The 23063-nt window shown below is 38.2% G+C and overlaps 1 protein-coding gene across 8 annotated transcripts in view; it reads left to right on the forward strand.

The window, feature by feature from the left end:
* The window catches only part of TOP6BL (TOP6B like initiator of meiotic double strand breaks), a 100146-nt gene that overhangs the window by 61812 nt on the left and 15271 nt on the right, over nucleotides 1–23063 (forward strand). For all 8 annotated transcript variants that reach the window (XM_082478241.1, XM_082478242.1, XM_082478248.1 and 5 more), the window contains 6 exons: nucleotides 461–655; nucleotides 8461–8612; nucleotides 11792–11938; nucleotides 15817–15938; nucleotides 17414–17524; nucleotides 21071–21169. In XM_082478241.1, the coding sequence (XP_082334367.1) occupies nucleotides 461–655; nucleotides 8461–8612; nucleotides 11792–11938; nucleotides 15817–15938; nucleotides 17414–17524; nucleotides 21071–21169 (826 nt within the window). The remainder of the gene's footprint in view (nucleotides 1–460; nucleotides 656–8460; nucleotides 8613–11791; nucleotides 11939–15816; nucleotides 15939–17413; nucleotides 17525–21070; nucleotides 21170–23063) is intronic.

Below are 23063 nucleotides of genomic sequence, written 5' to 3' on the forward strand. Positions count from 1 at the left end.
ATCCTCCTATCAAATAGTAACCTCAGACTTCTTCAGGGGAAGGTATAGCATGTGTAAAAGCAGAAACCTAAGTATCATGAAGCCAGTTTTAGGCCATTTGTGATTCAGGGACCCCTGACCCTCACCCCCACCATGCTGATCTTTGAATGATCTTGGAAACTTCTGCTCAGAACCATAGAGTAATTTTAGTGGAGGGAATATACTTTTGAGAATATAAAACTGCCATTAGTGGCAGCAAAAGCAGGAGCCATGCTATAATTCCTGAAATGCCAATTTGTCTACTTTTTCCATTCCCTGTGATTCACTGAGTGGGACACAAGTTACTTATACCAACAAAATTTATATGGTGGATGATATAGTTATGCATATGCTAGAGGTTATAAAAAGAATTTTGAATTCCCTTTAAAATAATTTCTTAAGAGGGAAAAAAGCTAAATTTGTCTTACCTGTTTTTTGACAGTACACCAAAATTTGGTACAACTGAATTACTCTGCAGCAGAATCCATCCTGTGCTAGGATATCCAGTAATGCTCTTCATCCCTGATGATGTGGCTAAAATGGGCTTGTTGGGGGAGCTGATACTGACTCCAGCTGCTGCTCTCTGTCCTTGCCCAAAGGTCTTTTCCAACCAGCTGAATAGGATTTCTTCAGCTTCCATATCCTTTTGATGACAGAGTCCACCAAAATGTTAAAATTCATTGTCTTTAAAAATGGATTTTTATATTTCAATTCTAGAAAAGCCTCTAACGTATAAACTCTGTATCTAGAAGCTGGTACGATTTGTATAAAAACAAAAATCCAATATGAAAGCTAAGCTTGAGAATTTTTCCAAGAAACTGAAAACTATAAAATATGACACGTGCCACACTGTTTTCATATAATCCAGTATGACTGAAGCATGGAATGAATGGTGCAAGAGGGAGAGATGAGGCTGGAAAAGTAGTTTGGAGTTGAATATGGTGGATCTTGAGTGCCACACTAAGGAGTGTGAACTTTATTCTCTATATAATGGGAAACCATTAAATGTTTTAGGAATCTCTAGCAGCCTTGTACAGAATGGGTGGATGAGAGACGTCAGTAATCACTAATTAAATAAGTAAGTGAGCTGGGCAAGAGCTATTAAGTGCATGAATTAAAAGTGTGATGAGCATAGAAAGGAGAGACTTATCACTGGAAGGAATCAACACGATGAGGTAACCAGTTCATTGTTTGGCTAGGGAGAGATTAGGGGCAGAGAATTGCTAAAGTTGATGTCAAGAACTCTATATCCAGAATAGGCAAATTTATAGAGACAGAAAATAGATGGGGAATGATTCTCCTGGGAGTGATAAAAATGTCCTAAAACTGATAGTGGTGATGGTTGCACAACTTTTTGAATATACTAAAACCAATTTAATTGTACACTTTAAATGGGTGATTTGTATGATATGTAAATTAAATCTCAGTAAAGCTGTTAAAAAAGATTTCCATAGATGGCCGACAGAATAATGATACTGGCAACAAGATGGAAATTATAAATAGCAGATCTGAGGAGTGAAGAAGATTACTTTGGCTTTACATATGTTGCATTTATGGTGCCTGCAGGACATCCTTTAAAAATGGCAAGCAGCCATATAGAAATTTTGGTCTGGAATTTGGAAGTGGTCAGATTTAGAGATATAGATTTTAGAGCCTCAGAGTTTTCTCCATAGGTACCTATAGTATAGTATAGTGCTATGGCTAGAGCATGACACGGGAGTAAAAATGCTAGATTCACCACTAATTAGCTGTGTGACTTTGCACAACTTACTCAACCAGCCTAAGCCTTTATTTCCTCAGCTTTAGTATGGGGATAATAATACCTACCTCATAGACTTATTTATTTTCCCTTGCAAAGATTTCTCTTGTTGTTGTTCTTTTGGGATTTGTTTGTTTTAGGGTTAACTATATAATAATCCATGTGAAGCTCCCAGCATATTGCCTGACACATAATATAAGTGTTTGATAAATGTTCAGTATTATTATGATTATATGATTGAAGCTGTAGGAGTAAAGGAAGTTGTAGTAGAGTATAAAGAACAAGAACAGAAGAGGGCCAAGGTCCTGGTATGTTAAATGTCAGCTGAGGACGTCTTTAAGGAGGAAGAAGGAGCCAGGATAGTGATAAACACTATCACTGCATAGTGTCCAAATGCATGGACATTTCATATTTTAAAACATGCTTTTTCTTAATATCTAGATCATACAGAAGAGTATAAATAAAATATGAAAGTTTCTCTTCGTCCTCATCCCATTCTCCAGAGGGAATAAGACAAATTTTCTATCCTCTTGGAGTTTACATTTTCATGGGAAAATTTAATAAATAAATGGATATTAGGTAGTGATAAGTGCAGTGAAGATAAAATAATGTGGGTAAAGAGATAATGATGGGGATGTCATTTTAAATATTAATGGTCAGTGAAGACTCCAGGTAGGGGATGTTTTAGTAAAGAGAGAGAGCTAACTATGGAAACTGGTGGGATTTCAGTTTCTGAAAATGGCAAACTAGGTAATTTAGACCAACCCTCCTAATGAAGACAAAGGCTGGATGAAATACCAAGACATCATGAAAGTATCTAACAGCTAGTGAATAGGGAGGAATTTCTGGGCCCTGATTTAGGAAAGAAAGGAATTACAAAAAGCTGAGCCCAGCACTGAGGGCTCTTTTGCCCTGGGGTCATTTGCCAATTAGAGCAAGCAGCTGAGAGACTAAGACAACTTCTGAATCAACGCAGGAGAAGAAGGCCAAAAGAGTTCAGGGCCTGCTGAGCTTGGGAGTGCTGTTAAAGACACCTCTTGTTTTGGACAGGGATAACTAAAAGGCTATACTTTAAGGAGTAAGGTGAACCTGAAATAAACCATCCTTCAGTGGTGTGCATTTATTTTGGGGGCTGATTTAGGCAGGCCAGAAAATCTTAAACTTTGAAATTGGTTTAAGATGATTCTAAATTTCTAAGTCTCCCAGATGCCTTGTAGAAGCAAACAGAAATTCTTGCTAGAGGAAGATAACTGCATCTATGCTTCAAATTATTTAACAAATACTTAAATATAACATCCAGCTCCATGTGCATGCACACATTAACATATACACACATACACAGTCAGGTACAAGAGAAGACAAGGAGGTGTGAACAAGAGCTAACAAAATCAAAAGCAACAGCAACATGCACTGGGACTCCAGATAATTGCTAATATCAGACACTGATTTTAAAAATAAAAAAAATATGCTTACTATGTTTATGCAAATGAAAGGCAAGCTTAAAAATTTTGCCAGGGAACTGAAACTATTAAATGTGACACAATTTTAAAAAGAACCAAACAAATTGTAGAGCCAAAATATACAATAACCAGTATTGAAATTCAGTAGGCAGGTTTAACAGCAAATTAGACACAGCATAACTGAATTTGCGAACTGAAATATAAGGATAGCAAAAACTGAGCAAAACAAAGCAAAGTGAGACAAAGGACGGAGAATACAGAAGAGGTACACAGTGAGAGGAAACAGTGAGATATTCTAATGTACATTTAATTCATGTTCCAGAGAAGAAGAGAGAGAAAAATGGGGCAGAAACTATATTTGAAGAGTTAATGGCTGAAGCAACTAAAACAGATTTCAAGCTGAACCATCAAGCAGGATAAATAAAAAGATATCCACTCCTTGGGACTTTCCTGGTGACGCAGGGGTTAAAGAATCCACCTGCCAATGCAGGGGATATGGGTTCGAGCCCTGGTCCGGGAAGATCCCACATGCTGCCGAGCAACTAAGCCCGTGTGCCCCAACTACTGACCCTGCATGCCACAACTACTGAAGCCCATGCGCCTAGAGCCTGTGCTCTGTAACAAGAGAAGCCCCCACAACGAGAAGCCCACGCACTGCAGCGAAGAGTAGCTCCCGCTCGCTGCAACTAGAGAAAGCCTGTGTGCAGCAACGAAGACCCAACACAGCCAAAAATAAGTAGATAAATAAATTTATAAAAAATATATATCTATAAATATCCACACCTTCTAGAAGATCAAAGACAAAAAGAAAACCTTAAAATCACTCAGGGAAGACAGATTTTCTTCAAAAGAGAAACTGACAGCTGACTTCCTCATACCAATAGAAGGTAGTAGAATAATAGTGTTAATGTCCTGACATAAAATAATCATCAACCTAGAATTCCATACCCAGTAAAAATATTCTTCAAGATAAAAGGTAATGAACCTACCTATATATTATATTACTGTCAGAATCCATACAAGAAGAAGAATTAATTCAACTGACTAGAACATAGTGTTTTGACTGTACATTCTTGGTGGGATATTCTAAGGATGAAATGAACTGCAAAGAACTCTTAAAATTCATTAAGTGGTCTTGATTCTTAGTAATAATATTGGTATTATTATATTGAAATTGTGTGCATACTTATGTAAAAACAAATAAGTAATTATGGTAACATTGTTAGGAACCAAATTTTTTAGCGTAAGATAGAAGATATATGAGTGTAAATTCAAAGAAATAAGAATTTTTAAAAGTAACTTTGAGACAGAATTGAAAATACCAATGTGAATCCTCAATTTTTCTGACTTTAAAAATTATATATTTCTTAGCTCTATCCACTAAAAAACCTTAGAAGCAATGAACATTCCTGGTACTCAGAATGCGTTCTCTAAATACCACTGCTCACTAAAAAGGAGAAGTGGCTGATTCTGGGCCTAAAGTAGAAATGTACAAGATGAGCTGGGTATCTTGTTGGGCCAGAAAGCAAGGAAGTTATCAAAGGCCAATGAGATTGTGTCAAAGGATTTAGGAACTTCCACTTCCAGCCATGATCAAATAACAGGGACTGGATTTATTTTCCTACCTTGAACAGCTAGAAAAAATGGACAAATTATATTAAACAACAATTTTCAGGTATTACACAACAGATAATGCAAGACAGTGGTTCTAGAAGGAGGAGAAACAAACAAGTGAACCTTGTGTTTGCCCCACTGTACTGTCTAGAGAGAATTTCCAGGCTACAACACCAGGAGGGGATACTCAACTGGAGTCTGGTGGATCTCTCTGAGTTGAGGAGACAAAGTTCAGAGTTCAGGGAGGTCTAGACGGCTAGGATTTATAGAAAAGAGTACTGAAGAGGAAATAAATACATAGAAATAGAGCTCCAGACAGAGGAGAATCCCTGGAATGCACACAGAGCTGGGAATAGTTCCTGTTCCTATCAGCCAGGGTGGAAAGCCTCATACTTCTTAAGGCATGAGGTGGAGTCTTAAGAAGGCTTTGCCTGAGTAGTGGGGAAAAGTTAGCCATAGCCTACAGGATTCTCTAGTCCCACATATCAAAGCTTAAATGTAAGACCAATAAGACTGAAACTGTTTCCAAATAACTTTACAGTGTCCCAGAGAAAAAGTTCAAGAATATTTATAGGAATACAAAAATATTCTGCACCCAAAAAGGTAAACTTCACAATGCTGGGCATCCAATAAGAAATTACTTGGCATGCAAACAAGCAGGGAAATAGGGCCCATAATGAAAGAAAAATTTCAATCAATGGAAGCCTACCCAGAAATGACACAGGTGATAGAATTAGTAAACAAGGACATTAAAACAGTTATAACTGTATTCCATGTTCAAAAAGTGAGAGTAAAGATTGAACATATTAGGGAGGGACTTCCCTGGTGGCACAGTGGTTGAGAATCTGCCTGCCAATGCAGGGGACACGGGTTCGAGCCCTGATCCGGGAGGATCCCACATGCTGTGGAGCAACTGAGCCCGTGCACCACAGCTACTGAGTCTGCGTGCCACAGTTGCTGGAGCCCGCGCGCCTGGAGCCCGTGCTCTGCAATGAGAAGCCTGCGCACCGCAACGAAGGGTAGCCCCTGCTCGCTGCAACCGGAGAATGCCCGCGTGCGGCAACGAAGACCCAACGCGGCCAAAAAAAAAAAAAAAAAAAAAAGATTGAACATATTAAATAAAGAGATGAAAGAGATTTTTTAAAGACCCAAATTGAACTTCTAGAGGAAAAAAATATAATTTTCAGGATGAAAATAATACTGAATGAAATTGATGGCAGATTTACACATTGCAGAAGGAAAGATTAGTGAACTTGAAGACACAACACTAGAAACTAACTAAAGTGAAATTAAAAAAGACTCTAAAAAAATAAACAAAGCATCAGTGAACTGTGGGATAACTTCAAGTGGCCTAATTCGGGGATGTGTAACTGGAGTCCTGCAGGGAGGCAAGGCAGATAAAACATTTGAGGAAATAATGTTCCCCAAATTTCCAAATTTGATGAAAACTATAAACCTGCAGACCCAAGAAGATCAATGAGCCCTAAACGTAAGAAACATGAAGAAAATTATACCAAGCCACACCATAATCAAATTGCTTAAAGCCAGTAGTAAAGAAAAAATCTTAAAAACAGCTAGAGATAAAAAGACACATTACATATTGAGGAACAAAGATAAGAATTACCACAGATTTCTCACTGGAAACAGTGTAAGCTAGAAGAAAATGGAGCAACGTCTTTAAAGTAATAAAAGAAAAGAAAACTGGTAATGTGGGATTCTATACCAAGAGGAAATACTTTTCAAAAATGAAGGCATAAAATAGATAACTAATAAGAACCTGCTGTATAAAAAATAAAATAAAATTCAAAAATTCAAAAAAAAAATGAAGGCAAAATAAAAAATATTTCAGATGTACCAAAGTCTTCATCACCAGGAGACCTGTATTATAAGAAACGTTAAAGGAAATGCTTTTGGCGGAAGGAAAATGGTACCAGATGGAATTCTGGATCTACTCAAATAAAGACGAGCACTGGAAATCATAACTATTTGGGTAGATATAAAAGATTTTTGCCCTATTTAAAAAACCTCTTCAAAAGATAATTGACTGTTCAAAAATATAACAGTGTATAAGACTTAACAACATATGTAGAAGTAAAATGTGTGACAATAGCACTAAGGCCAAGAGGGGAGAAATGGAAGTACATTGTTGAAGGATTCTCATACTATACATGAGTGAACTGTTACAATATCACTTGAAGGCAGACTGTGATAAGTTAGAGTTGTATACTGTAAAGCCTAAAGCAATCCCTAAGTTAATACCACAAAGAGTTATAACTAATAAGTCAAAAAAAGGGATAAAATGGAGTTATAAAAAATACCCAATCCAAAAATAGAAAAGAAAAAAAAGGAAATAAAATACAAGGAACAAATAGAAAACAGGTAACAGGATGCTAGATTTAAACTCAGCCATAACAGTATTCATATTAAATGTAAATAGTTTAAACAACCCAATTAAAAGACATTCACACATTTTGACTCTTCAGATATTCCACTCTTATTCTGAGTTTGCAGTACCTAAAATCTCCCCTGGCTCTAAACAGTGAATGTGTTGGCCTCAGCTAAAGTGTTAATGCCTTCTTCGATTTGTGATGGAGACTTCATTTATAGGCACTGCCTCCCTTTGCTCTGTTGTGACTTTCAGTAATGCCCCAGTGCCTACTGGGTAAGGATTTTAATCTTCACACTTAATGCCTCATGTTTACCCTATGAAAAAGAGGATGAAAACAGAAAGATACAGGAAAATATATATTCTGGTCTTATTAGCCTTGGTTCAGGGGACAACAGAGTTTAGGCAGTGGTTCTTAACTGGGTGATTTTGCCCTCAGAGGACATTAGGCAATGTCTGGAGACATTTTGATCCTTATGACTGGAGGGAGAGGTGATATTGGCATCTAGTGGGTAGAGGCCAGGGATGCTGCTAAACATCCTACAATGCACAGGACAGCCCCACAATAAAGAATCATCTGGCCCAAAGCGTCAACGTGCCAAGGTTGAGAAACACTGGGTTACAGGGAGGGTGAGGGTAGGAATGGGAAGTCAAGAGAAGGAAACCATTTAAGGGCCTACCTTCCTTAGTCTTGGTTAGAGAGTAGGTTGCAGAAGGTGAAGTGTTTCCCTCTCAATCTGAATATACTCAAATACTTACTGGGAGATATTCCTTTGTATATACTTTTATTCTAGCATGTATCACGTCATATTACAGTTCACTGGTTTTTACATGTATCTCCCATACTATAAATATAACTTGACGGTAAGTATTAAATCTGTATATTCATCTTTGTATCCCCAGAACTTAGTACAGTGTAGTGTTTAGCCTGTGGTACCATTCAAACCTATGATTTAATGAGTAGGAGCAGTAAATAAACGAATTGTCCCAATACTATATTTGTAGCTCACACTCATTAAACCCGAAATAAATTCCTGGGGATTCTAGTGGATCTATCTCTGGCACCTCACACCTGTCCTTAATGTGGAAAAGGCTTAATATGTAATCGCCTAGCACACTAGTTTATTTCTGAGAGTGTGAACCAGGTCAGTGTTGTGTTTGTTTTATGCATATAAATACAGTTATAAAAAACTAAAAATTTGCAGTTTTCTTTAGCAACTATACATATTTCTATATGGACCTTCAGGTCTGCCTCTGATATTGCCAAATCCGGAGCAGCCAACTTCTACTATCTTCAAAGATACCTCTTATTTCATTAACTGGAAGAAATACCACTTGTGTATGGTGCCCAATTTGGATTTCAATTTAGATAGAGGTAAATCTCTCTCTCTTTGTTTGCATAGGAATAAAGAACTCTGGAGAATATTAGAGAAATGCAAGGAAATATAAATAGCAAGTGTATATAAGAATAGGGCCTAGTGATCTGATGGCTTAGGTTGGGGGGTACAGGTGGGAGTCTGGCTAAGTTTGAGATTCCACATGAAGTGAGTCAAACAGGTGTCAACAGGCAAAGCCCCATCAGAGCTTAACCGTTCTGGCATTACGTGTTGATGCTGGTTCTCCTCATTTCTACTGCCTTCTCTATTCCTGGCCCTCTTGATGTAGTCAGTGGGCCTTCACCTTCCAGGGACTTGTTCAGAGGGTTTCTATTGTACCTTAATCCATCAACTCTGGGGTTTTAGAAAGGTTAGTAAAGTTGCAAGGACATCTTTGAACTATCATGGAAGAGAATTATTTCCCAATGAAATGAAAAAATCCATATAAAATTACTTAGAAAAATTATAATACTACATAAAAGCAAGGCAGGAGTATAAACCATATAGTAATAAACCTAGGAACCTGACTGTACTGTTCATATAGAGCCTAACCACATTGGCTTTGGGTGAATCATACTGAAAGTTGGATGCTTAATAATTAGACCAACAAATAAAACTGAGAAATAGGAATATGCAACCATGAGCTGATGTCTAAGAGCTTTATAGTCTTGAGTTTGACTGTTGTTAGCTAGAATCCTTTGAAATTTAGAAGGCAGTCTGTTCAACTGGATCCTGATGAAGTGCACCAGTAGCGAGGAGGTATTCTAGAGTTGTGACTGGTATGAGAAGATTGAAGCCTGCCGGTATAGGGAAGTACCTCTGGGGGAAAGATAGAATCTTCATCTTGGAAGTAGGCCTCGTGGTAAGACACTTTTTCTTGAGTAGGTAGTTATTCCTGAGGGCGGAATGAAAGAAGAGTGTCCTCGGGCTTCTGGAGGTAAGTGGTTTTGTGAAGAAAGAATGTTTGGTCTTAATAAGGCTGTGGCCACAGCTGTGGGCTGCCCCTTAGCACTTATATGGGGCCATCAATGAGGGTGAAGTGCTTTCCTTGCTCCCTTGGGTAATGGCTGCCTACCGCACCACCTGGCCCAATGAGGGGGAGTACTTACTACTCCTCTTCCCTGGCAAACTGTGGAAGATGTATTAAGAGAACAGTGTCCCCTAATGGCTCTGCTATTGTACCAAAGAGAGCCTTTTGGAATTGGTTTGGCTTTTATCTTGGGGGGGTGTGTGTGAGTGTCTGGGTACCTGAGTCCAAATCCTGTTCTCTCTTCCTGGTTTTAACCCTCGCTAGGAGGGTCTTAGTAACTTGAATGGTGATTCATGTTCCTCTGAAATTGAGGCAAGTGAATGTGAGTGAATGATATGTATTATTGTCTATTACTGTTATTTGTTTAAACTGAATTGGCTATTTAGAAACTGAAAAAAATCCCTGAAAACGTCCAAGATGGGACTCTTCTGACGTTCTAAAAACTGGTTTTTGCATAGGCCTTAGAGGAAGTTAGCTTTCTAGAAGGAATTGGTATTTCTCTTCCTGTGTCTTTGAGATGTAAATAATCTACCTGGGCTCTCAGGAACTTTAATTACCTGTGATCCCTGAGAGTGAAGAAAAAAAAAAAGGCCTTTTTAAACTCTAGCAAGAAAACTGTGAGATCTCTGTGTCCATATAAATAAATGTGTCTATGTGTACCTTATAAATATGAGGTGTCTCTGCCTCCAAATGGCACTGCCAAGATTGGTTTGTGGATGAGCTCTGTTTAATTGGCTTAAGAGAAATTAAGCGCTCATATAAACTCTCAGAAATATAAAAGAAACTCCAGAATGAATTTCAGTTTGACGTGATATGGGAAATATTCAGTACTGAATGGATATCTGGTATTGAAGCTAGCTTAAACTTGTTGGTTTGATTAATATAGACATGTCTTTAGAGTCATCAGTGTTAAGTATAATACTTCTGTTGTACCTAGGCTTATTTTGAGATCAAATAAGACCATATTTGTTGCAAATTTGTCAGCAAGGAAAATATCTTGCTATGATGAAATTTTAAGTAAATGTAAATGAGATAAGCGCCTTTAGGTAAACTCTATAGGAATAATTATGTTTTGGGAATGTCTATCTAGAATAGTTTCTCCAGATTTTGATAACCATGTTCTGCCTGCTGTCTGCCACACACAGTGGGGTATCACTCCAGGACCTTGCTTCAGACATGTAAGATCCCCCTATCCATTAAACCACTGATGTCTCTGAAAAAAAAAAAAAATTTTTTTTTGGTCTTAACAGATGGGATGTCATGCCATCAGGATTTTTTAAATCTCGAGGGCTCTCCATATCTCCTTTTCTCTTTCATTTTTATTTTCATGCTTTGTTGATTTCCTTCATTTTTTGCCAATTTGTGATGCCTAAACTTGCTCAGTTAATTTTGGAAATGAATAGCGTAGAAAATGTCCGCACATGTCACCTTCCTTCATTACAGAACCAGGATCCACATGGAGGTACTTCTCTATATGGATCTGGATGGAATTTAGGACTATAGTGATTATATTCTAGAAAAAGACCATAGGGATCAGATTACTTGGGAATACAAATATTATTCTGTGGTTAAGAGCACAGATTTTGGAGTTAGTCTAAAACAGTTCCACCACTTCCTGTCTCATGTTGGGCAATGTATTTAACCTACCTGTGCCTCTTTTCTTGCCTGTAAAAGAGCATAAGACTATGTCCCATGCCATAGTGTGGTGAAGTCTGAATGTTGAGATAGTACATGCCAAGAATTTAATGTGGTACGTGGCATGTGGTAAGCATTCAATACAAGTTAGCTGTTATCATTATCATTACTCTTACTAGCTATACCTACTTTTTTACTAGCCTCTTATTAGTGATACCTACCTTAGAAAGTTACATGAGGAGTGAATGAATTTCCTGTATAATACTTCCCAGTAAATTCTAAGGAATGCTGTTTGGTTTGCATTTTATACACCCAGTTGTTATTTTGATGTTCTTCCTGTGAGTCACTATTATTTGCTTTTATCATGTGGGTAGAGAAACAGATTCAGGAGGAGAAGGGAGTGTTCAAATTTAGATTTATCTCAGATCCCTCTTTGTTTGAGGTATAGGTTCTTTATTCACTTAGCATTTTGAAGGCTTTACTTAGGATACTCTGTAATATCTTGTCCTCTAGATTTGGTGCTTCCAGATGTGAGTTATCAGGTGGAATCCAGTGAGGGGGATCAGACCCAGAATATGGACCCCCAGGGACAAACTCTGCTGCTTTTTCTCTTTGTGGACTTCCACAGCGGATTTCCAGTCCAGAAAATGGAACTCTGGGGTAGGTATAGGAGAGTGGGGCTGCCAGCTTGGGTGTGCTTAAATGTTAAGAGAATAAAGAAAGGAGACTTTACATGATGCATAAATCTGAATAGATGTGTTTCTGTAAAATAACTCATTTCAATGAAAAACCTTGCTTAAATAAGTTAAACAAATTACATGCTCTACGGGAAAGATCTACATCTTGAAGCCTCACTTAGATGATGACATTCCCAGATTTGGTTGACCAGAAATCAGCAGACACTTCCTGTTGGTCCCTACAGAGTATATTACCTTAGATGGGTAGTTCTCAACCTCAGCTGCACAATGTATTACCTGGGGAGCTTCTAAAAAATGCCCAAACCTCACCCCCAGAGGTTCGGATTTCCTTGGATTGAGGTGGGCCTCAGGTATCAGTATGTTTTTAAAGCATTTCAGGCTTGAGAACTGTTCACCACCCTACTGCTTTTCCAAGTGGAATCAAGAAAAGTTATCAGTTTTACTTGGCCTTAATGCAACATCTCAGATTGAACACGAGGAGCTGTGGGAGTACATTGGTATGAATGGCTTTGTGTGATTGCCACATCAACCTCTGAAAAGGGAGAAATTGTCCTTGTTCAGGCATACAAATGCCTTTGGCGTTTATCTAGCAGATAGGTGATAACCTGTTATCAGAAGGTCTCTCTGTTAGTGGTAAAGCAGTGATTTCACTGTTCTGTGGTCCATGAAACACATGCATCAGAATCACCTGGAGTATTTGAAAATGTGCAGCTTCCTGGGCAAGGATTAACTCATTGTTTTGCTAATGTAAAAATCTGGTATGGCTCAAGAATATGCATTTTTAACAAGATTCTCAGGTGATTCCTAAACATAGTAAAGTTTGAAAACCACTGAGTATGAGTATGAGAGTTGGCTTATGCATTTTTAATCCAGTAAAGCCTGAGACATAAATTTAAGTGTTTCTCAGTGTCCTCCTAAACTTTGAAGGAAGAAGCAAGAAGTGGAGCTTATAAATGTCTGGGGAAATGTTCACAAGCCTTCCTTTTGGTGTTCCTGATATGTTTTTGGGTTATTCTTTCTTTGTGGGCGACTGTTTTTTCTTGGGACTTTACTCTCTAGGCGTTCCAGTGCTATTTGGTGAGTCATAGAGAAATGAGACAGCTTACAACACCAGACCAGAAGACCTCACATTGCTGCCAACTATTTGTTGAACCTGTGGGATTCTTCCTACTGCCAGCCTTCCATGCCTCTCCTACCTTTTTCCATCATGTATATATTCTTTAGGAGAGAAGCACTGCTTTCCAGGGCTCTGGCTTGTAACTCTTTTATTTGAGGAGCTGGTGTTCTCTGGTGCCCCACTGTGTCCATTCATTAAGGCCCTGGAATGGAAACATAGAAGAGACCCAAACTAATGAGGCTTCCAGCAAGGAGGTCAAAGGTGAGAATGCCTAGGGCTATTATCCGACCTGTGCTGGCATGGACAAAGACTTATAAGAGAAGCAGCTTAGTATGGTGGAAAGGACTTCAGGGTACAATCAGGAGACCTGGGTTTAATTTTAGTTCTGCTACCAAATTCCTTAATGATTTTTTGGGTAGCAAGTTGCATAAATCATCTGATCCTTCCTTTTCATATGTTTAACATGAGATTTTTAGACTAGGTGCTATCAAAGGCCCTTCCAAGTCTAAAGACCCTCTTAAGATGTAAGATCTGCTATCTTTGACAGTTTTTTTTTTTTTTTTTTTTAAGGTTGGTCTGCTAGAGGGAGCACCATGTTCAGTCTTCCCTAGGATGACATAAAATCTGGTATCACATTCTGAATCCTATTAAACATACTTCCTCAGAAACCAGGGTTACCTATCATTATTATAGTACTGTGAGAGTTTGTACACCTCTGTTTAGCTTGACTCTGAAGGCCTGCAGCATCTCAGGTAGTGGTACTCAGTACTGGTTAAACAGAAATCCATCACTGCATTAGTAAACATAGTAGTTATCTTTTAAAATTTCCTTATACATCTGAGAGTTTAGGACTAGCCTTTGAAGAAGATGCACCGTAAGGGTAGGTAGGTATAGATACATGGATATAGATATATGTAGTAATTTTATTTTCTTTTCCCCCTCTTCTTTCTCAGATCCTTGAAAGCTTTCTCCAGAGCTCCTTTTAGGAAACAGCTTGTGCAGAACTACAGTCTGTTTCCATGTGTCTTAAAAAAGAAAATCACTTAATTGGCCTTCTGCCTACCTTGTCATGGTAACTTTTCTATGATTAACTCATTTTCCCACAGTGTTAAAGGCATCTGGTGGTATCAGCAGTTTTAGGGATGAAACTATAGCTTTTTAATTAAATGTCTGCTTTCAAAGGGGCTCCAACTGATTTCTTAAGGCTATTCTTAGGACCAAACTATAGAAAATAGTAATCCACATGATATCATAGCAATAGCGATATTTTCTCTTTGAATATTGCAATGTACATTTCAAAACACTTTATATATATTATCCCAGTTTATCTGCACAAAATACCCATGAGAGCAGGTGGTATAAAGACACTTTCTGTACTAAAATGAGAAAAGTGAAGTGACTTGGTCACTATTAGTTGATAGTAGAATTGACGCTAGAATCTATGTTCTCTTGATTCCAGTTCCAGAACCCTTTTGAGCAGAGCAATTCTTCCCTTCCCTTCCAGGAAAGCATCATGGTGCCTTGTGGTAGAAAATGTTCCTTCTGACTTGCATTTTTTTTTCTGACTTGCATTTTAATTGCAGCCCTGAGAAAAGCCAGCCAGCCTTACCTTTGAACAGACCATACAGGGAGTAGAAAAACACTGAAAGAAGAAAGATTAATTAAGAAGCATTTTCTCCAGGTGTCCCAAAAAATAAATTTGTCTTCCTGTATTGGTTGTATCAGGATCATCAATGCTGGCATATTGTTTAATGACGTATTTTGCCCATCGGTCTCACGTGTTAGCTTTTCTGAAGGATGCTGAGCAGTGGTGCCTATGGTTACTTTATCAGAGATAGTCCCTCATTTAAAAAGACCTTATACCAGCAATTCTCAGATTGTGAGTTTTAACTTTTTCTTTTTTTTTAAAATAAATTTATTTATTTCATTTATTTACTTTTGTCTGCGTTGGGTCTTTGTTGCTGTGTGCGGGCTTTCTCTAGTTGTGGCGAGTGGGGGCTACTCTGTTGCGGTGCGTGGGCTTCTCATTGCGGTGGCTTCTCTTGTTGCAGAGCATGGGCTCTAGGCACGTGGGCTTCAGTAGTTGTGGCACGTGGGCTCAGTAGTTGTGGCTCACAGGCCCTAGAGCGCAGGCTCAGCAGTTGTGCTGCACGGGCTTAGTTGCTCCACAGCATGTGGGATTCTTCCCGGACCAGGGCTCGAACATGTGTCCCCTGCATTGGCAGGCGGATTCTTAGCCACTGCACCACCAGGGAAGCCCTTAACTTTTTCTATGCCACAGCGTATCTAAAAGGATTGATACCCTGACAGTAGCAATGGCTCACCACAACAGTGACGCTCAAATAGGAACAGAGTAGAGTTAGACATACTCTCCAGGTTTTTCCTTTCCTTTGGGAGCCACCAGTATCATTGTTTATAGTATATAGCATATATTTCTGTTTCTGATATGAATTAAACAGGATTCCTCATTTGATTCTTCAAAAATAATGTCATTCTTCACTTTAATTTTAGTGAGCTTTCGTTCATTTGTAAGTGGGAATTGGGTATGTTTGTAAATTGCTGGGGGTTTTTGTCTAAAAAAGTAATTATCTGTGGATAGGCAGAAGCGGCTTCTTTTTTCAAGCGGCCTCTTTCCCATTCTCAGTCCTGACTCACAGCATATGAACAGCAGTCTTGAAGTGGTCATTCTCACTCAAGGTTACCAACATTCTGCCTCCCCTTAGGAGTCCACACTTTGCTCACAACTCATCTCAGTGCCATTCTCACGGAGAGCCACAGTGTGGTGCAAGATTCCATCCAGGTCGCTGTGGACCAGGCCTTGGAGCAGCATCACCAGGCTGTCAAGGTAATAAGAAATTCACAACTCCCTTTCTCCTCTCTCTAAGAAAAAGATAGAGTATATGGCAGACAGGGCCTGAGAGCCCTTCCTCCCTGAATGCTTCTTCCTCTCCTCTTTGGTCATCTGGGATGATCTTTTTAAAAATATTTATTTATTTATCTGGTTGCACCAGGTCTTAGTTGTGGCATGCATGTGGCATCTAGTTCCCTGGCCAGGGATTGAACCTGGGCCCCCTGCATTGGGAGTGTGGAGTCTTCACCACTGCGCCACCAGGGAAGTCCCCACCTGGGCTGGTCTTATAAACTGAATCTAGCCTAGGAACTCGGGCTTTAACTTAGATGGGTCACGGTAACCAGCTTGCTTAGTCTTATCTCCTAGTAGGTGAGTTTGAATAAATACGGGCAGAACAGTAGACCAGGGAAAATGACTGATAACATACCTCTTTTCTTTTCTTTTTTTTTGAGTGTGAACAAATTTTATTTTCTTTTTGGAACACGTGACTTACGATGTGAGTGTGTTTTTTCACAAGCAAAATGAGCTTGGTTTTGCCTGCCTGTTAGTTTGTTTTCACCACTCCCATTATACCAGGGGACAGGAAAACATTTATAAAAGAGGAACAGTAAACACTGAACCCAGGACACTATATTCATTCTAGGTGGTTTTACACATTGAAGTATTTTTGTATATTAATTTGTAGTGTCATTAATGTCTTCTTCCCTCTTTCACACATTGAAGTGCTATATTATTGACTATAAGTTCTGGATAAATTGAAAGCACATGCATGCACTTGGCCTGAAAATTTTTTTTATTGAAGTATAGTCGATTTACAACATTGTGTTAAGTACTGCTATACAGCAAAGTGATTCAGTTTTACATATATATACATTCTTGTTTTATATTCTCTTTCATTATGGTTTATCATATGATATTGAATATCGTTCTCTGTGCTATACAGGACTTTGTTGTTTATCCATCCTATATATAAAAGCTTACATCAATGCATAGCTATCTTATCTATATATTTCCCCTTCCCACACATGTTTCTAGAGCTGCTGTTTCATTAAATCTTACATTCTTCCGCCACTTCCTAATCCTTTATAACATCACTTTGTCTTCTTACCTGACTTTTTGAATCCCTCCATCCTGTGTACTTTTGGTAACACATTTCTTACTTCATATGGCCTCCTTTTCAGAGAAAAGACAACTACACTAAAAGGGTAAAGCTTAAAGCTTTTTGTTTTTTAATAGTAAGTATATCTGTTTTGTTGCTCAGTGTCTTACTACGTGTCTTTTCTGAATGTATCTATGTCAGTAAGTCTAAGTGTCCTTTGTCATGATCTCAGTAAGTATTTTTGGTGGAGGGGGAAGAATTTTTGAAATCCTGCTCTGACTAAAATCTTTGGTCGCTTTGTGATTCTCTGAACCAGCAGTTTGGGGTTATTATAAACTGCGGTCTCCCGCTTCCTTGTTTTATTCTCTAGGCTCATCAGAAACTACAGGCCTCACTCTCAGTGGCTGTGAATTCCATCATGAGTATCATGACTGGAAGCACAAGCAGCAGCTTCCGAAAGACATGCCTCCAGACACTTCAAGTTAGTAGGCGGTTGGGGATGCTTAAAAGTGCCAGGGTTTTAATGACATTCTACTACCTATCTGAGTAATATGTGCAGTGCTCTTAGAAACATTATTTACTTTGATCCTCCTATGATTCTACATAAGTAAGTGTTTTAAGAAATGTTTGTTGAATGGATAGTGATGCGTATACTATTTTATAAATGAGAAAACAAGTTATTTAAAATTTCTGTTTCCTTTTGATCATACAGGTAGTTATAAGCAGAGCTAGGATTATATCAGTGATTCCCAGTTTCTTATTGAAGAATGTTCTATTACCTCATGGCAACAGAATATACTGAAAATGAGCAACCATAAGCATTACATGTGTTTGGCAGTATGGAATAGTGTAACAGGGTTTGGAATCAAAGGCCTGAGTTCAAATTTTGGCTCATTTGTTTACTAGCTAGGTGGACTTAGGCCTGTACTGAACTTCTCTGAGTTTCATCTACAAATTAGAAAAAAATAATAGTACCTCACAGGGTAATTATGAAGTTGAGAGCTAAGTGTGAACCTGCATAACACATTGTAGATTCTTTTTTTTTTTAATGCTAAAGTTTTAAGTTTTAATACATTTCATCTTAAATTGTCTTAAGTAGTATGCAATGGGTAGTATTTTATTTTATTTTATTTTTTTGAATTTTATTTTATTTATTTTTTTAATATAGCAGGTTCTTATTAGTTATCTATTTTATATGTATTAGCGTATATATGTCAATCCCAATCTCCCAGTTCATCCCACCACCACCCCCCCACCCCTGCTTCCCCCCCTTGGTGTCCATACATTTGTTCTCTACATCTGTGTCTCTATTTCTGCCTTGCAAACTGGTTCATCTGTACCATTTTTCTAGATTCCACATGTATGTGTTAATATACGATATTTGTTTTTCTCTTTCTGACTTACCTCACTCTGTGTGACAGTCTCTACAAATGACTCAAGTTCATTCCTTTTTATTGCTGAGTAATATCCCATTGTATATATGTACCACATCTTCTTTATCCATTCGTCTGTCGATGGGCATTTAGGTTGCTTCCATGACCTGGCTATTGTAAATCATGCTGCAATGAACACTGGGGTGCAAGTGTCTTTTTGAATTATGGTTTTCTCTGAGTATATGCCCAGTAGTGGGATTGCTGGGTCATATGGTAATTCTATTTTTAGGTTTTTAAGGAACCTCCATACTGTTCTCCATAGTGGCTATATCAATTTACATTCCCACCAACAGTGCAAGAGGGTTCCCTTTTCTCCACACTCTCTCCAGCATTTGTTGTTTGTAGATTTTCTGATGATGCCCATTCTAACTGGTGTGAGGTGATACCTCATTGTAGTTTTGATTTGCATTTCTCTAATAATTAGTGATGTTGAGCAGCTTTTCATGTGCCTCTTGGACATCTGTATGTCTTCTTTGGAGAAATGTCTATTTAGGTCTTCTGCCCATTTTTACACATGGTAGATTCTTAATAAATATTGGTTTTTTTCCTTCCTTCCTTCCAATGTGTGCTGACCAAATTATCAGAGGGGTAACACATTCTTTCCATGTCACTTCATTTTTTTGTACTTTTTTTCTTGAAAAGTAGTGTAATATACATAAAATTTAAAATAATAACTAATAAACTTTATCACTTAATTTTTGCGTATTATCGCATATACATTATACTATATAGTCGTAACCAAAGTATTTTATATTCATATATAATTTGACCTTTTCCCCTGTTTCAACAGTCTTAAAATTTGTATTGGTTAACCAATATTCCACTATATTAGTTTAATCTAATTTAATAAACCATTCCCCTAATGACAGACATTTAAGTTGTTTACATTTTTTCTGCCAACAAATAGTACTTCAGTTAATACCTATATGTGATCGCTTGCTTCTTTTGAATTATTTCCTGGAATAAATTTCTATAAATGGTAATGGGTCAAAATGTATAACACCTTTATAATCTAGTGCATCTTCTCACAGCTTCAACTTTCTGGGTCATGTGGGTAGCACAGTGAAAGTCAGCCCTAACTTTCATTCTAACTGGCTATGAGATCTTGGGTGGTCACTTCTCCTTTGTGAATTTCAGTTGTCTCATCTATAAAATTAGTGTGTTCATCCCCAAGTTCCCCAGGGCTGCTCCTTTATAGTCAGGGGTAGCGCCACAATTTTGGGGGCCCTTGCAAAATGCAAAAAAGGGGGGAAGCAGTAAAGATAGTAAAGTATAAAGCTTTTAAATTTCTTCTGCAGTTTCATTTGACTTGTCTGGTGTTTTTTATTTGCTAGTTAATGTTCTCAGTAAAGAAAAATTAAAATTTTACATTATTTGTATAAATTTTATCATTCATTTTCATTCTGTGTGGTGCCAGTTTTAAATGCAAATATAAGAGCATTTAAGTGGTATGTGGCATTACTGAAATTATGCAATTTATATTTCATTGCTCGAGCATGCATATGTATTTTGTTCTAGATAGAATTATGGAAAGCTGCATGAAACTGTAACTGAGCAGGACCCTATGGGGCCTTTCCTATAGGGGAAGACCCCTCCACCCATGTCCTCTGCTTTAGCTCCTCTGTGAGGTACCTAGATAACAGTATATGATGCACATTTCCTGAGTTGTTTCATATATGTTTTAAAAACCCTCACCAAATGGAGGATTCTAACTACTTGATGACCATGAGCAGTAGCCCCCAGACCTACTGGAGCCTGAAGACTGATAATGTTACCTCCTGTGACACCACCCTGTTACCTCACCATCAACCAGTCAGAGAACTGTGCATGAGCTGATCACATAACCTGCGACTCCCTCCTTCACCTGGCCTTTAAAAATACCCCCCTGAAACCCATCAGGGAGTTCAGGTTTTTTGGAGCATTAGCTACCCTGGACTCCTTGTATGGTGCCTTACAGTAAACACTGCACTTTCCTTCATGACATACATACATACATACATAAACAAATAAAAATAAAATGAAATGAAATTAGTGTGTTGTATTAGGTGATTACTCTGGCCCCTTTTAACTCTAATATCCTATCAATACAATTCTATACTAAAAAGTAGAGGCTGTTACCCATTCCTTAATGGATGCAAACTAAATTACTACTGTTCCTTTCCTCCCTGAAAGATTTATCTGGGGAAAAGTTCCTATATCAGCCTTAGTTGTTCAGTAGAACCTCTGCTCTCTTGGAACTTGTTTTAGAGGAGAGCAGTTTATATAACCTCTTCACGAACAGATGGATCTCTGGGATATTTATCTCCTATAGAGATAGGAGAACAAAGACCTTGTTTGAAAGATCTTGCTTAGGTAACAGAAATTGGAAGATATATAGGAGCCACAGCTACCTGTCTCATGTCAAGTATCCCAGACCTTCTTTCTACTTATCCTGTGTCCACAGGAACTAAGGAAACTTCTAATACAACATGAAGGATGTCAGTGGTTTGCCTTTCTGTTAGTCTCGATCTCTCCCCATATAAACTTCCTGTGGGTACTTACCCTTTGGTTGCCAGTACTGGAACTCAACATATTCTGTCTCTGGCCCATTTTAGGCAGCTGACACACAGGAATTTGGGACCAAGCTGCATAAATCATTTCATGAGATCACCCAGAACCGATTTCTTCACCACTGCTCACGTGAGGTGAAGCAGGTAAGTGTAAAGTAATAATAGGTACTTTGGTGGAAATCTTCCATATTGATGTATGAGAACCCTGAATACACAATGGGTAGGTGTAGGACTTTAGACTGCACAATCTGAGGTTAGCCTTTTAGCAAGGAAGCCTGTGGTTTAGAAAAACTTTATAGAACATAGTATTACATAGAGGTTAAGAGCATGGTTAGAGATGTCACTTGAATTCCATTTCTGCCACAAACTAGTTGCATGGTATTATTATAGAAGCTATTTATTCCAAGTCTCAGTTTCTTTATCAGTAAAATAAGAATGATGCACACCTAAAATGATCGTTGTGAGGTTTGAATAAGATAATGTAAGTAAACTGCTAAGCACATAGCTACTTTTATGAGGATGATGATATGATGGAATTCCTATGTTTAGTTTTGCCTAGTGAAAAACATACTTTTATCTATTTACCTTTTTGGATGATGGAGATATAGAGTTGCATTAGTTGGGGTCTCTGCCCTCATGGAGGTCAGATAGTTATAGGCTCCTCTAATGAATTAAGAGAAATCATAGCTGGGAAATTTTATGTATTTCCAGATTCTGGGTGTACGTAGTAGTAGTGTTTCAGCTGAAGCCCACTTTTCTGGCTCTCTTGGCAACCATCAGCAGGATTGACTTTTCTGGAATTAAAGTGTAAGATGAGTAAATAAAAGAGATTAAGAGGGAAATGATTATACAGTGGCTTCTGGCCAAGATAGAGTAACAGGGACCAGATTTACCCTCCTGCCTGAAATAACCAAAAATCTGGACAATAACAAAAAAAACAACATATGAAACAATGGTTCTCAAGACATTGGGCCTCAGACAATGGATGGGATAGTCATTCCTGAGAGATGGAAAACAACGAAGTGAGCTCTATGAATGCCCTTGCACACTGCTTAGAGAAAGTACAGAGACTGTGGAACAGGGAGAAGGAATCCAGGCAAAGCCTAGTGGTGTCCCTGAGTTGAACAGATGAAGCTAGGAATCCAGGGATGCTAAGGTAGCTTAAGCTTTCAGGGCAGAGTACCAGAGAAGAGAGAGCTGCACAGAGAGAGAATTCTGGAGATCTGCAGAGGCTCCTCTCTCTAGTATTCAGTTGAGTACTGATCAGCTCATTCATATGAAGAAACCATCCTGGTAAAGAACCACTCAGAAGGATTACAGGGGACAATAGGCAGAGCTTACACAGGGCTGGGAATAGTGCCTATTCCCATCAACCAGAGAGCAAAGTCTTATAATTTACGGAGCATCAGGTAAAATACTAAGAATAGCCTTGCCTCAGAAATGGAAAAAAATTACATCTACAATAAACACTCCTTGGTTCTGCCTAACAAAGCTCAAAAGCAGAAGCAAGACCTAAAAGGATCAAGTGGTTTCCAAGTAATTCAATGGCATCTCAGAACAAAGTTCAAGAATATTTATAAGAATACAAAAATATCCAGCACCCACCAAGGTAAATTCACACTGCCTTGAATCTAATAAAAAAAATAACAGACATGCTAAGAAGCAGGAAAATACAACCCACAATGAAGAGAAAACTCAGTCAATTGATCAATCAGTCAATCCAAACTGATCCAGAACTGACATGGAAGTTAAAATTAGTAGACAAAAAACAGTTATTCTTATAACCGTATTCCATATGTTCAGGAAACTAGAGGACAGATTGAACATATTCGTAAGAGATGTGGAAGGTATAAAAAAGACCCCAAACAAACTTTAAGGTGAAAACTAATGTCTCTGAGGTGAAAATTATACTGGTTACACCGAATAGTATCAATGGCACATTAGACACTTAAGGAAAAACACATAGCAATAGAAACTATCCGAAATTAAACACAGAGGGGGCTTCCCTGGTGGCTCAGTGATTAAGAATCCACCTGCC

The sequence above is a fragment of the Balaenoptera physalus genome (assembly GCF_965194825.1).
Source record: "Balaenoptera physalus genome assembly, chromosome: 10".
In the NCBI taxonomy this organism is placed as follows: domain Eukaryota; kingdom Metazoa; phylum Chordata; class Mammalia; order Artiodactyla; family Balaenopteridae; genus Balaenoptera; species Balaenoptera physalus.